We start from the raw sequence: 14712 nt of genomic DNA on the forward strand, positions 1-14712 counted from the left end.
ACCTTTGAAACTTAAATGACCTATCTGTTACAAACGTGAAACTTAAAGGACCTAAGGGAGGTATTTGGCCCAAAAATAATATGAAACAAGATATTATTTTTTGGTATGACCCAAAGCTACCATAGACACTCATAACTTCGCCACTCATTACTATAGTTTTGTGTATATAAATACGTATTTTTAGACATATTTTCAAGCGCTTAATATGTGTTCAAAATTCAAATATATATAACGGAATACCAGGAAAAAAAAAGAAAAATTAGTTATAATTGATATATGCATGTTAGAAAGCAGCTCAAATATAACAACGTGAGGATTTGAGATGGAATAAAGAAAAGAACATAAATGTTACCTCATAGAACAATTTCATATCCCTTAAACATTCTTTGCCTACACTTTTAAAACAAACAACTCAAAAAGACAATCTTTATTTGCTTTCTCTTCATATCACCATATCCTCACACATTCTTTTCTTGCTTTAAGTTTTCCTTTCATGAAAATAATATCCAAACCAAAATGCAATATAAATACCTATCCTAACAACACAAAAAACAACATGCACAAAACTGTTCTCTCTCAATTTGTATCTAAGTTATTAGCATATTGAAATTGTTCCTCAAATGGCTTCTACTTCAAGTTCTGCTTTGAAAAGATCTGATTCAATTGCTGATAGCATGCCTGATGCCTTGAAACAAAGCCGTTTCCATATGAAGAAATGCTTTGCCAGGTACTCCCTTTGTCTCATATTATTTGTTGTTTAAGGTTAGGTACAAGACATAACAAAAAGAGTAATGATATTTTGACATCCATTTGATGACAACTTTGTTGACAACCTTGTTTTTCTCACTTCTTATTGGTCAAAAACAATGGAGAGAGAAAAAGGAAGAGAGATGATAACAACATCATGTGAGTATGAGAGAGAAAGTTGTCCAAAAGTTGTCAAAAAGTGGTTGTCAAAATATCATTTCTCTAACAAAAAGAGTAATGATATTTTGACATCCATTTGATGACAACTTTGTTGACAACCTTGTTTTTCTCACTTCTTATTGGTCAAAAACAATGGAGAGAGAAAAAGGAAGAGAGATGATAACAACATCATGTGAGTATGAGAGAGAAAGTTGTCCAAAAGTTGTCAAAAAGTGGTTGTCAAAATATCATTTCTCTAACAAAAAGAGTAATGATATTTTGACATCCATTTGATGACAACTTTGTTGACAACCTTGTTTTTCTCACTTCTTATTGGTCAAAAACAATGGAGAGAGAAAAAGGAAGAGAGATGATAACAACATCATGTGAGTATGAGAGAGAAAGTTGTCCAAAAGTTGTCAAAAAGTGGTTGTCAAAATATCATTTCTCTAACAAAAATCATGCATTACACTTATTAATTATCAAGGTAACATAATATTTTTGTGTGTGACTAAAATATCAGTATTATAGTAGGAGTAAGGACTAATTATTATAGGATAGTTGATATCAATGTTATGAAAATTGAATCAGATACTGAACCGGCGAGACTTTTGGGTCATAGTTTAATTGATCCAATCTGTAAATAAATAATAAATAAAGTAAAATAAAGAAATAAATAAATGTATAGAATGAAAGTTGGTTGAACCGACCCGGTTGAACTGGTTCAACTATAGTTCAATCAGGTTCAACCAGACTACAATGTAGCTAAAATCACACAAATTGACCGGTTGTCGATTCAACCTATTAAAAATGTGATCAATACTCTAGATATTTAAAAGTGATAAATTATTTGAGACAAAAACATGTTACAAATATAACAAACAATATTATATTAAGGAAGTACTATATGTTATATAGATTTTCATGTTGTTTTTTGTGTTAATTTTGGCTCTTTTCACTTCCTTCTTTAACATTAAGGTATGAAAAATATGAAACAGGTTGGTTGCAAATGGGAAAAGGTTAGTGAGACTAAATAATATAATGGAAGATGTGGAGAAGACTATTGAAGATAAAAATGAGAGGAAAAAGCTTTTGGAGGGTTTATTGGGATACATCCTAAGTTGTACACAAGAGGCAGCTATTGTTCCACCATATGTTGTTTTTGCTGTTAGGCCTAATCCAGGCTTTTGGGAATATGTTAAAGTGAATGCAGATGATTTGGAAGTAGATGGTATTGAGCCTTCAGAATACTTGAAATACAAGGAAATGGTATTTGATGAGAAGTGGTAAGTTGTTTTCTTAATTTGAAACTCATTAAGCATTCAATTTTCTTTGGAGTAAATAAGCATTTTAGTCCTCGAAATCATAAACAAAGGGCAATTTTGTCCCTCGAATTTATAAAACCAATTAGTCATGGGTCAATATCAAAATTTCTCATTAATAAACGTCTTTCAAAACCAATGAAAGACTTACATATCAAACTTGAATAGTTTCTTGTCGCATCAAAATAAGTATAAAATCTTTAAAACTATACTATTAAATTTGAAAAAAATACTAAATTGATTGACGTTCAAATTAAGGGATTAAATTACTATTTTGCAATTTTCAAACTAAATTGACCGATCCTTATAATTTGAAGGACTAAAATGCTAATATATTCATTTTTTACGCGTCAATATTTATTTGACTCTGATAAGGCAAATGGTCCATGGAATGTTAGTTCCATGGCAACAGTGTGACCTTAAGGGCCGAAGTTCAAATTTCTTTAGAGACAGTTGTAAAATGATTATTAGTGCTAATTTATTATCCCTTATTCAATTTATTTTTTTCTAAAAAAGGTTAACATGACTTGAATTTACAGGGCAAATGATGAAAATGCTTTAGAGGTTGATTTTGAGGCTATTGATTTCACCACACCTCATATGGCACTTTCATCTTCTATTGGAAAAGGACTTGACTTTACTACTAGGATCTTGACCTCAAGATTGAGTGAGAGTTCACATTGTGAAAATCCATTGCTTAATTACTTATTAAGCCTTAATCATCAAGGAGAGGTAATTAAAGCCATAAGGGTATCAATATTGAAATAAATGTGTACATTGAAGGAAAAAAATGAAAGTTAATTTTCAAAATAAAAATTATATTGTTTTTTTTACCATATTGCAGAATCTTATGATCAAAGACACTTTGAATACAATACCAAAGCTTCAGAAAGCATTGAATCTAGCAGAAGCATATGTATCTGCACATCACAAAGATACACCATACCAGAATTTTGAAAACAGGTCTATATCTAACTCTTTTTCATAATAAAATTCTTATTATGAAGCACTGACAATGACATGGACACTAGACATGACACTGACACGTTGACACTGACAATGATCTAAAAAAATGAAACTATTGAACATTACCAAATGTTTTGGTGTCGTGTCACTGTGTGGACACACTTTTAATCGGAAGTGTCCATATATTATTAATATATACTAATACTTAGTATTATGATTTTTGTTTTTGTGAGCAGGTTCAGAGAATGGGGATTTGATAAGGGGTGGGGAAACACTGCAGGAAGGGTAAAAGAGACAATGAGAATGCTTTCTGAGGTACTAGAAGCAGGAGATCCAATTAAATTGGAATCACTTTTCAGCAGGCTACCAAACATGTTCAACATTGTTATTTTCTCTATTCATGGATACTTTGGCCAAGCAGATGTCCTAGGATTGCCAGATACTGGAGGCCAGGTTTTAGTCCTTCCTTTTCAATGATTGCATCCATGAAAATTACTAGAAAATAAAAAATTTTGTTGCATAATTTTTGATACAATGAGTTGGCTTGCTTAGCTTATTGGTTCCTAAATAGTAAATACCATATTATTTTATTTAACTACTACCCTTCAATAGGGAAATTTTATGTTGTACCATCTCGACAGGTGGTCCATCATAGACCAGTATTTGAAAGCCGTCCAAAATTCCAACGATGACCGACAATGTTCTCCAGAAGTAGAAGCTCACAGTCCTCCTTTGTTATAACATCTGATACATTGACATAATGAGTGTCAGTTTGGCAAAAATATGAGAAAACAAATATGTATTCTGCAAAACTAATTGATATTTGTTTTCTCTTGTTTTTGTCAAACCGACACCAATCAAGTCAAAGTCTCAGTCGTGAGGACGAAGAGGACCGTGAACTTCTACTTTTGAAAGACCGTGTTTTGTATTTTGAGCGGTTTTCAAGTACTAGTTCACAATGAAACATGCCCCTTCAATATAACTAAAATTTGTCAAAACTATTGTGAATTTGTCTAGTTGTGTAACACTATGTAACATTTGAAGTTTGAAAAACTGAATAATTTTTTCCTTATTGGGACTAACAGGTGGTATATATTCTTGATCAAGTAAGAGCATTAGAGGAAGAGTTACTCCAAAAGATTGAGTTGCAAGGCCTTAATGTGAAGCCTCAGATTCTTGTGGTATGCTACTAAGTACTAACACAAAAAGTTACAAATAATGTATACCAAAAAATTATAAACCATCATATTAATCTTCAATTTTATTTTGTTTCCTCTTTATGTTTCACCGGCGTGCTGATGAATACTAATGTATTTGTCTGTTCGGCTTTTTTTTTTATTACGCTAACGTGTTCCATGCACAGGTTACACGTCTGATACCGAATGCAAAAGGAACAACATGTAACCAAGAACTTGAACCTATCATCAAAACTAAGCACTCACACATTCTTAGAGTCCCTTTCTGGACAGAGAAGGGAATTCTATCTCAATGGGTGTCGCGTTTCGATATCTATCCTTATTTAGAAAGATTTGCTCAGGCATGTAGAATCATATCTTCATTTGATTTCCCTCTCTTCCATATTTGATATTACTACCAAGATTATGCATTTTAGTTCCTCTTTCTAATTATGCATTTTTATTATAAACAGGATTCTACTACCAAGATTCTTGAACTTATGGATGGAAAACCTGACCTCATTATTGGAAATTATACTGATGGAAACTTGGTTTCATCCTTAATGGCTTCTAAACTTGGTGTAACTCAGGTTAGCTTATGGATAAACACCTTTATTAAGTGCTTATATAATATAAGTGCTTATGTACAAGATATTTCTATAATATAAAATAAAAAATTCAAAATGATTTTATAGAAGTTATAAGCTATTTTCAAAGCTATTATGGAGAGCTTATCTAAACAACTGAAAACAGCTTATAGACATGTCATAAGCTGTTTCCATAAACTCTCCGAAACAGTCTCAAATGCTTACGTTAGTAGATAAACACAAAGAAGTCAATCTAGGAATATTCATCGGTATAAATATACATTCTTTTCCGATTACTCTATTAGTACTTTTTAACTAAAACTTGTATCAATTATGATTGAAGGCAACCATTGCTCATGCTTTGGAGAAAACAAAATATGAAGATTCAGATGCTAAATGGAATAGTTTTGAAGAAAAATATCACTTTTCAAGCCAGTTCACAGCTGATTTAATCTCAATGAATTCTGCTGATTTCATCATAACTAGTACATACCAAGAAATTGCTGGAAGGTTGACCATTTTTCTACTTCTTCTTCTTATAAATTATACATAAATTCTTATATACCATCTTATGGTTAATGTACTATTATCATGATGGTAACATTTTCATTGTTTTTTGTATCATCAGCAAGGATAGGCCAGGACAATATGAAACTCACACTGCATTTACCATGCCGGGACTTTGTCGCGTTGTCTCCGGCATCAATGTATTTGATCCAAAGTTCAATATTGCTGCTCCAGGAGCTGATCAATCTGTCTACTTCCCTTTCACTGAGAAGAAGCAAAGATTGACCACTTTTCAACCTGCCATTGAAGAATTACTTTATAGTAAGGTTGAAAATGAAGAACACATGTGAGTCTCCTCCTATTACTTTCTTATCAAGTTATCATCCACTTGCATATTATAGTTATGAGAATATAAAATAGTTAAAGAATTAGGGTTCTAATTTTAGTGTAGGAGAAAATACTGATATAACAGTTAATATACTAACATTTTGTTTATCAGAAAGAAAATATACTAACATTTTGCATATAAAAAAATGTGATTGTAATGCCATTAATAAAACTAAAATATGTTTGAGTGATAAGCATATTATGGATTCACATTGCTTTCTTAAACATTATTGACATGTTTTGATGTTATACTTAGCTTTATAAAAATGTACTTAACAATTGATAGCACAAGATTTATGTCTAATGTGATTTACTCTTAAACGTCGTTGCTTCAATAAATCGTTACTAACTAAATTGTTTCGTCGAATTAAAATGTGTTTGGAACAGTGGATTTTTGGAAGACAAGAAGAAACCAATAATCTTCTCAATGGCAAGGCTTGACAAAGTGAAAAACATCAGCGGCCTAGTCGAGTGGTTTGCGAAGAACAAGAGACTAAGAAGTTTGGTAAATCTTGTAATTGTTGGCGGATTCTTTGATCCGTCAAAATCCAAAGATAGAGAAGAAACAGAAGAAATCAAGAAAATGCATTACTTGATGAAAGAGTACAAACTGCAAAGTCAGTTCAGATGGATTGCGGCACAAACTGATAGATATCGCAACGGAGAGCTTTACCGATGCATCGCGGATACAAAAGGAGCATTTGTTCAACCAGCATTGTATGAAGCTTTTGGTCTAACAGTGATTGAGGCAATGAACTGTGGATTACCAACTTTTGCAACAAACCAAGGTGGTCCAGCTGAAATTATAATTGATGGTGTCTCAGGTTTTCTTATTGATCCTCATAATGGAGATGAATCAATCAACAAGGTTTCTGAATTTTTTGAGAAGTGCAAGACTAATCCTGAACATTGGAACATAGTTTCTAAAGCTGGTCTTCAAAGAATCAATGAATGGTACATTTCTGATTTATGGTTATGGATATTATCGGCAAAACAATAGTTAATATCGTATTAAACTTTGAAAATGACAAATAAATCGGAAAACTTTTTTTTTTTTTTAATTTACGAAAGTGACAGTTAAAAAGGAACAGTGGGAGTAACGGACATGCGTAGTTTAACAAACATTCATATGGTTGGATTTCTTATCTTTATTTCTTGTGTTTTCTATGTAGCTATACATGGAAGATATATGCAAACAAAGTGTTGAATATGGGATCAATTTATGGGTTTTGGAGAAAGTTGAACAAAGAACAAAAGTTGGCAAAGGAAAGATACATACAAATGTTTTATAATCTTCAATTTAGGAACTTGGTAAGTTTGATGTTATTTTTAATAGTTTTCATCGGTTTGTTACAAATTTTTAAAAAATGTAAATATAAAAAAAAGAAATTAAAAACTAATTCAAATGAGAATCTGTTTTGAGTTGTTTCTCTGGAAAATAATTTTTTTTATAAATGTTTTTCTTTTAAAAGATCGATTTTTATTTTGATAAATGAACACAAAATTGCTTCCGGTATTCTTGAAATCTCTAAAAACTAATCTCGGTATTATCGAATACAAAAATCACATTTTTGCAATATATAACAAATAGGCCTTAAATATAATAAGAATTGAAAAGTTATGGGAAAATTTCATTGCTTTGCAGGCAAGAAAGGTACCAATTCCTAAGGTACCCCAAGAACCACAACCAATGTCAACAACTCCTGCCAAAAAAGCAGAAGCTACTTCCAAGGGGCATGATGCAGCACAAGCAAAAGCTGAAGTACCTCAAACCCAGTTGTCATCATTACCACCCAAAATTGAATCTAAGCTAACATCAAGGTAAGTCATTTATGCAAATAGCTACACCTCATTAGTCAAACTAAAAAATGAGCTAAAAGTTACCCTAAATGAATATTTGGTTTTAATTCAGCTTTGCATGTGTAAAGGAAAAATGACTGAATTACATTTTTCACCCCTAAATATTATATTATGATTGTGCATTTTCGGACTCAAGGTCTAGTTATGCAAATTGATTCTCACAAGTATCATTATTTTTACAATTAAGTTCATCATTCACCGAACATTCCAATTTTTAACGTCACTAGCCTAAACGTCCAATGTGGCGAACGAGTGTTGCATATGACGACTCATATTTTGTTACTTGTCGCATGTCAATATTCTATAAGCTAGTTTGAGTCAGTGACAACTAAGATCCATGTGTGTCATGTAGGCTATTGAAGTTAAAATTCAACAACCTAGTTAGTGATCGAGGGACATGATTGTCACAAGATGGTTACTTAGAAACTTTGTTCGCACAATTAAAACTTTGAGACCGAAATTGCACAATCGTTATAATTATGCCATAGGGACTATGACAAAAAAATTAACATGGACGAAATTTGCATGCAAAGTTAATAAATATAAAAATATATTTGATATGATTTAAATAAGAGATAAAACTTTATGAATCTTTTGCAGTGGTGAATCTTCAAGTAAGGAACTAGCAGCAAAACAAAGTGGTGATCTTTATTCTGGATTACGTTGGTTGCTTCCAGGAATTGCTTTTATATTCATAATTCATTATCTCTCTAAGTATTTGGAACATTTATTCACACGAGAGCAATAATCTCTAAGATGTAATCACAATCATATGTGGATGTAATTTTAGTTTTAACTTATTTGTATCTTTACCTTTTTATTTTAACTTTATTGTAAATGATTTCAGTGTACATAAGAAGTGTCATTTCAACAATGCACATTTGGAATTAATTAGTGGCATTTGAAATCAATATATTATTACCCCCCTTACCTCTATTATGAGAAGATACTCATATATGAGATTTAAATATTTTTAAGAGTTACTGTCTCCATTCCTTTTTACTTTTATGACATGCCTACTGCCATGTGCATATATGACAGGGGCAGAGTGGTAAAATTGGAAGCAAAGAACCGTGTCCCCCATTAAGATGATTTGGGGTAATAGATATGCCAAAAATCAAAATTAGGACCTAAGCAAATGTGTATATTTTTGGGATCAAGCATAATGAGTTATTTTACTGTTTACTGTTATCCATTTTAAAATTGGGTTCTAATACTAATTATTTATAATTAAAACTTGAAGAATTTACAAGAGGTGAGTCAAACTCCAAATATAAACATCAAGTTACTGTATTAGAGTACAACATGAGTTGGAATCTACAAGAGGTGCATCAAACTCCAAATATAATACAAAATATGTTCTAATACACACAAAAGTGTGTTAAAAATGATGCTTTAGTTTTAGCTTTCAACTAGATGGACTACTTATAGGTTATAGCATTCTACCCAATATAAGGGGAGACATAAAATTTTACCTTTTTTTTCTTTCTTGTTTTTCTTCACATTCACATTGCTTTTAAGAAATTACATGGAAGAAGGATGAGATACAGAAGATAGGAAATGGGAAGGAAGTTTCCCACTTGGTCCTACTAATAGTAGAATGAAAACATGACACATAAAAATTGGTACAGAATATTAAGCTTTTTTACGAGTTAACTAAATAGCTAGCAAGTTTAACATGGACATTTTTATGTTAGTACAGTTGGATAGCTAATCTTGTTGTTAACTAACTAACCAGCTAGCTAGTTTAAAATGAAAATACTATCAGAACTTGTAACACCCCTACTAGAAAATTACCTAGGGTATCTAGCATGAGTGTTAAACTCGACATCGGGTACATTAAAATTACAATAAATAAAAACTCTCTGAACAAATCATAGAATTTCTCACCTGTTAACTCATAAATAGTACCACTGACGTGTACTTTATATTGTCCAGCTACTTCTGCTTCATCACGAGCCATCCTATCGTATAATAACTGGTACATCTGAAATAAATAAAAGGGATTTGGGTGAGACAAGATGTCTCAGTGAGTTCCATCTATCCTAGGTTGTAGGCAACCTTGGAGAACCTAAGGATCGCCATCTGTTTTTAACCTCAACCCATTTTGGGTGTATACAATTTCATTATGCATAACTGAGCGATCAAGGGATAACTAAAATCGCTGTCTGAAATACTATTTTGATCATATAATCTCATAAACATAATAATCACAAACACATATATCAAATCTATCGTATTCTAGTATAGGTTATACTTTGACATACTTATTTGAGTATGTCTCTGGTTCCTTTCCGATAACAACTAGTTTCGGCTAGCCAAGCCGGAGTTCCATAACTAAAATTCCTCATTTCCAACGATTAGTAAAATGCCCATAAAATATTGCTTCGTAGTTAATTCATTCCAAACAAAATTTTCATATTGCTACACTTCTCTAAAGTACAAAGCTACTGAAATTTTGACACATTCTCGTATACTTTATCATCGCATCTCATGATATGAATTTACTATCAATAAAGTATATAAATTATTTTCTCATTTATACAACTCAATATAAATATCTCATCAATATAAATTATTTTCTCATTATTTGTACATAAACCACATTATCTCTTCGTTGTGGCGAACAGAGATATATACCACATTATCTCTTCGTTGTGGCGAACGGAAATATATATATATCACATTATCTCTTCGTTGTGGCGAACGGAAATATACCACATTATCTCTTCGTTGTGGCGAACGGAAATATACCACATTATCTCTTCGTTGTGGCGAACGGTAATATATACCACATTATCTCTTCGTTGTGGCGAACGGAAATATATATACCACATTATCTCTTCGTTGTGGCGAACGGAAATATACCACATTATCTCTTCGTTGTGGCGAACGGTAATTATTTCATTTTGTTACTATGAGCCGTACCTCATAGGCTACATTATCTCTTCGTTGTAGCAAACGGAGTTTTCGTATTCGTTACTATGACCCGTACGTCATAGGCTACATTATCTCTTCGTTGTAGCAAACGGAGATTTTCTCAATTTTCTTTTCTTTTTTTTTCTTTCTATGAGCATGTTACTCATTTCAATTTTTTCTACTCATTTCCATTTTTTTTCTTCTGGGATTTTCTATAATTCACTATGAGCATGTTACTCATAGGCTGCTTTTCAAATTTTCTTTCAAATCATTTCTATAATTATATACATCAATTGTCTTGATAGAATTTCACTCCAACATTTATACTAGCATAAACATACTTATTAACATAAAAGAGATTTCAGAATACACTAATAAGGATACCTAATTCGGAAATAATCATTCTACTATCTCATATTTATTTTGTTCAAATGTACCATTCATATGGCATAATAGTCATGCTATAATTATGTCAACTTATTCTAATAATTCATAATCACACATTAGCAATTTAATGATATAATTTACTACCCAAAGGTGGGTTTTCTAACTAAAGGAACTCACCTCAACCACTTTTAGCAACTTTATAACAGCTTAAGCATCCATTTTTATGTCATTCTTCAGTCCTTAATTCCACTGCTAAGCTTCTGTTCTTCAGCCATCATCAAAACAACTTACAATTCATAGTTCGGCACAATTTATACTTCTGCCCCCAAACTTCAAAGTCACCTATAGACTTCAATACTGGTCTAAAATTCATGGAACTGGTGTCAAAACGTCCGGAATTTTGTTAGCTAACCATAGCATTAAAGGATGAAAATTTTTGTGATGGTGGTGAGGAAGGATGATGGTGGCCGATGGTGTAAAGGGAGAAGGGGGAAGAAATTATGTTGGACTTTTGAGAGAGAAGGAATTAGAATTGTGTAGAATGTTGTGGTGAAATAATTTATAAAATGAATTTTTGTTGGCAAATACCAATTTTGCCCTTGGCTTAAAAAATTTCATGGAGGGATATTACAGAACTTTTTGATGTATGCGTTACTAGCTTGTCTTTAATTAGATGTTTGAATGACATAGCTTGCATTTATTTTTATTTCATGTTATTTAACACACTGATTAATTAAGTAACAAAGTGAATAATTAGCAAGAAGTTGAAGAGTAATGACATGGAAGAAATTAGCAAGAAGAAGAGGTGGTAGTACAATGATTGGTCCACACGACACGGCTATAGGAAGTGGCCAGGAAATTTCACACAGCTCTTTTTTGTCATAAGTTTTCTCCTTTTTAAATAGTTTCATATTACAGAATGCAAGCAGCATGGAATATTTAGTTTACTTTTTTCAGTGTGTGCCATATGATTTTGATCTAATCACGTTATATGTCTCTCCATTCATACTGTAGCTTCCCTTAAACTATTACCTTTTTTTTTCTTTCTCTTCTTTTAGACATTCACATTACTTTAAAGAAATTACATGGAAGGAGGATGTAGGAAAAGTGATATTCACTTGTTTATTTATTTAAGTTTTGTCCAAAAGCTTAAACAGTAATCAAATTGAAGAAATTAGCAAGAAGAGGTGGTAGTGCAATGATATATAGTATGTGATTGATCCATTCACTAACAATTTTGTCGTAGGTTTTCTCCTTGTTTTATAGTCACATATTAAAGACTCCACAGCACAGACCACAATAACTTACTCATTCATATTCTGCATTCTCAAACTGATCTTTTTTCATCACATTTATCTCAAATCTCATGGCTATGCAATCACCTTCCTCTTCCACTTCATTTTCCTATGAGTACAAATACCAAGTATTCCTCAGTTTCAGAGGAACTGACACTCGGTACGGTTTCACCGGAAATCTCTACAAGGCTCTTATGGACAAGGGAATCCACACCTTCATTGATGACAATGGTCTTCAAAGAGGAGATGAAATCTCACCATCACTTCTCAATGCCATTGAAGAATCTAGGATTTTTATTCCTGTGTTTTCTATCAACTATGCCTCTTCTTCATTTTGTTTGGACGAACTTGTCCACATCATTCACTGCTACAAGACAAAGGGTCACCTCGTTCTGCCTGTTTTCTTTGGTGTGGAACCTACTATTGTGCGACATCGTAAAGGTAGTTATGGTGAAGCATTGGCTGAGCATGAAAAGAGGTTTCAAAATGATCCGAAAAACATGGAGAGGTTGCAGGGATGGAAAGAGGCTCTGAGCCAGGCTGCTAACTTGTCCGGCTACCATGATAGTCCTCCTGGGTACCCAACTTTACTTAAATCCTATTTTTCCCTTTTCTATTTTATTTCTTCAACTTCGATTTCACAATAATCTCATCTTAAAGGTTAAATGGGAAATACCTTTTTTATACACAGTTTTAAACAAGTACTATTAGTTATTTATATGTCGAAATAGTTAGAAATGTGTAATACATTCTTAGTACATGGATGTGATTGTGATGTTGTTAGACACTAACTTATCTTATTGCACATGAATAGATATGAATACAAGCTTATTGAAAAGATAGTCAAATGCATCTCCAACAAGATTAGTCGTCAGCCCTTACATGTTGCCAATTACCCTGTTGGATTGCAGTCTCGAGTACAACAAGTGGAATCGCTTCTTGATGAGGGACCTGATGATGGGGTCCATATGGTTGGAATTTATGGCATTGGAGGCTTGGGCAAATCAACACTTGCAAGAGCAGTCTATAATTTTGTTGCTGATCAATTTGAAGGTTTGTGTTTTCTTCATGATGTGAGAGAGAATTCAGCTCAAAATAACTTGAAATATCTCCAAGAGAAGCTCCTTTTAAAAACAACTGGATTGGAAATTAAGTTAGATCATGTTAGTGAGGGGATTCCAATCATAAAGGAGAGGCTATGTAGAAAGAAGATACTTTTGATTCTCGATGATGTTGACAATTTGAACCAACTGCATGCTTTGGCTGGAGGACATGATTGGTTTGGCCGTGGAAGCAGGGTCATCATTACCACTCGAGACAAACACTTACTAAGAAGTCATGGGATAGAAAGTACGCATGAAGTGGAAGGGTTGTATGGGACAGAAGCTCTTGAATTGTTGAGATGGATGGCTTTTAAGAATAACAAAGTACCTTCAAGTTATGAAGACGTTTTAAATAGTGCAGTTTCATATGCTTCGGGCCTTCCCTTAGTTTTAGAAATAGTGGGTTCCAACTTGTTTGGAAAGAGGATAGAAGAATGGAAGGGTACATTAGATGGATATGAAAAGATTCCGAATAAAAAGATCCACGAGATACTTAAAGTAAGCTATGATGCTTTGGAGGAAGAGCAGCAAAGTGTTTTTCTAGACATTGCTTGTTGCTTCAAAGGATGTGGATGGAAGGAGTTCGAAGATATGCTTCGTGCTCATTATGGCCATTGCATAACACATCATCTAGGAGTGTTGGCTGAAAAATCTCTCGTTAAGATTAGTACTTATTACCATTCGGGATCTATTAATGATGTGAGATTACATGACTTGATAAAGGACATGGGTAAAGAAGTCGTCCGACAAGAATCACCTAAAGAGCCTGGAGAACGAAGTAGGTTATGGTGTCAAGAAGATATAGTCATGTTTTAAAAGAAAACACTGTGAGTAAGATTGATATTTATGTTCAATTTGTTATTTAGTTTTAATACAACTTAGCTCTTTTTGGACTAAATATGACCATCTCATACTAGTATTTTTATTCACTTAATTACATGTAAATTTCGTGGTTGATTCATTTTTTTTTTTTTTGGCAAAAGGGAACTAGTAAAATTGAAATGATATATATGAATTTCCCCTCCATGGAATCCGTAATAGACAAGAAAGGAAAGGCCTTCAAGAAGATGAAAAGACTGAAAACGCTTATCATCGAAAATGGCCATTTTTCTAAAGGTCTCAAGTATCTTCCAAGCAGTTTGAGAGTATTGAAATGGAGTGGATGTTTATCAGAGTCTCTGTCATCTAGTATTTTTAGCAAGGCAAGTGAAATCACTATTATTGTATATATTTATAAATTTACAATGATTTTGTTTTCGCCAACAAAGAAGAAATCGCTATTATGATATTGTAGTGTT

General features: G+C 32.7%; 1 protein-coding gene and 1 pseudogene across 4 annotated transcripts in view; both read left to right on the forward strand.

Annotated features, from left to right (window-relative positions):
- The first annotated feature begins 554 nt into the window (after positions 1–554).
- The window catches only part of LOC146917484 (sucrose synthase 5-like), a 33241-nt gene continuing 19083 nt past the window's right edge, over positions 555–14712 (forward strand). For 2 of the 3 annotated variants that reach the window (XM_085719314.1, XM_085719313.1), the window contains exons 1-5: positions 555–727; positions 1905–2192; positions 2768–2960; positions 3073–3191; positions 3431–3647. In XM_085719314.1, coding sequence (XP_085575440.1) covers positions 621–727; positions 1905–2192; positions 2768–2960; positions 3073–3191; positions 3431–3647 — 924 coding nt within the window. In that variant the 5' untranslated portion in view covers positions 555–620. Of the gene's footprint in view, positions 728–1904; positions 2193–2767; positions 2961–3072; positions 3192–3430; positions 3648–4279; positions 4376–4557; positions 4732–4842; positions 4960–5299; positions 5467–5584; positions 5810–6237; positions 6805–7022; positions 7162–7495; positions 7672–8310; positions 8622–14712 lie in introns of those variants that run through there. The other variant, XM_085719312.1, reaches the window with a different exon arrangement.
- LOC146917485 (TMV resistance protein N-like) lies at positions 12303–14700 on the forward strand (annotated as a pseudogene). Its single transcript, XR_015014603.1, has 3 exons — positions 12303–12888; positions 13126–14241; positions 14398–14700. The product of XR_015014603.1 is annotated as a TMV resistance protein N-like (transcript).

Source organism: Medicago sativa, chromosome 6 (genome assembly GCF_051527215.1).
Source record: "Medicago sativa cultivar Bolivia chromosome 6, Bolivia_mono, whole genome shotgun sequence".
Classification (NCBI taxonomy): domain Eukaryota; kingdom Viridiplantae; phylum Streptophyta; class Magnoliopsida; order Fabales; family Fabaceae; genus Medicago; species Medicago sativa.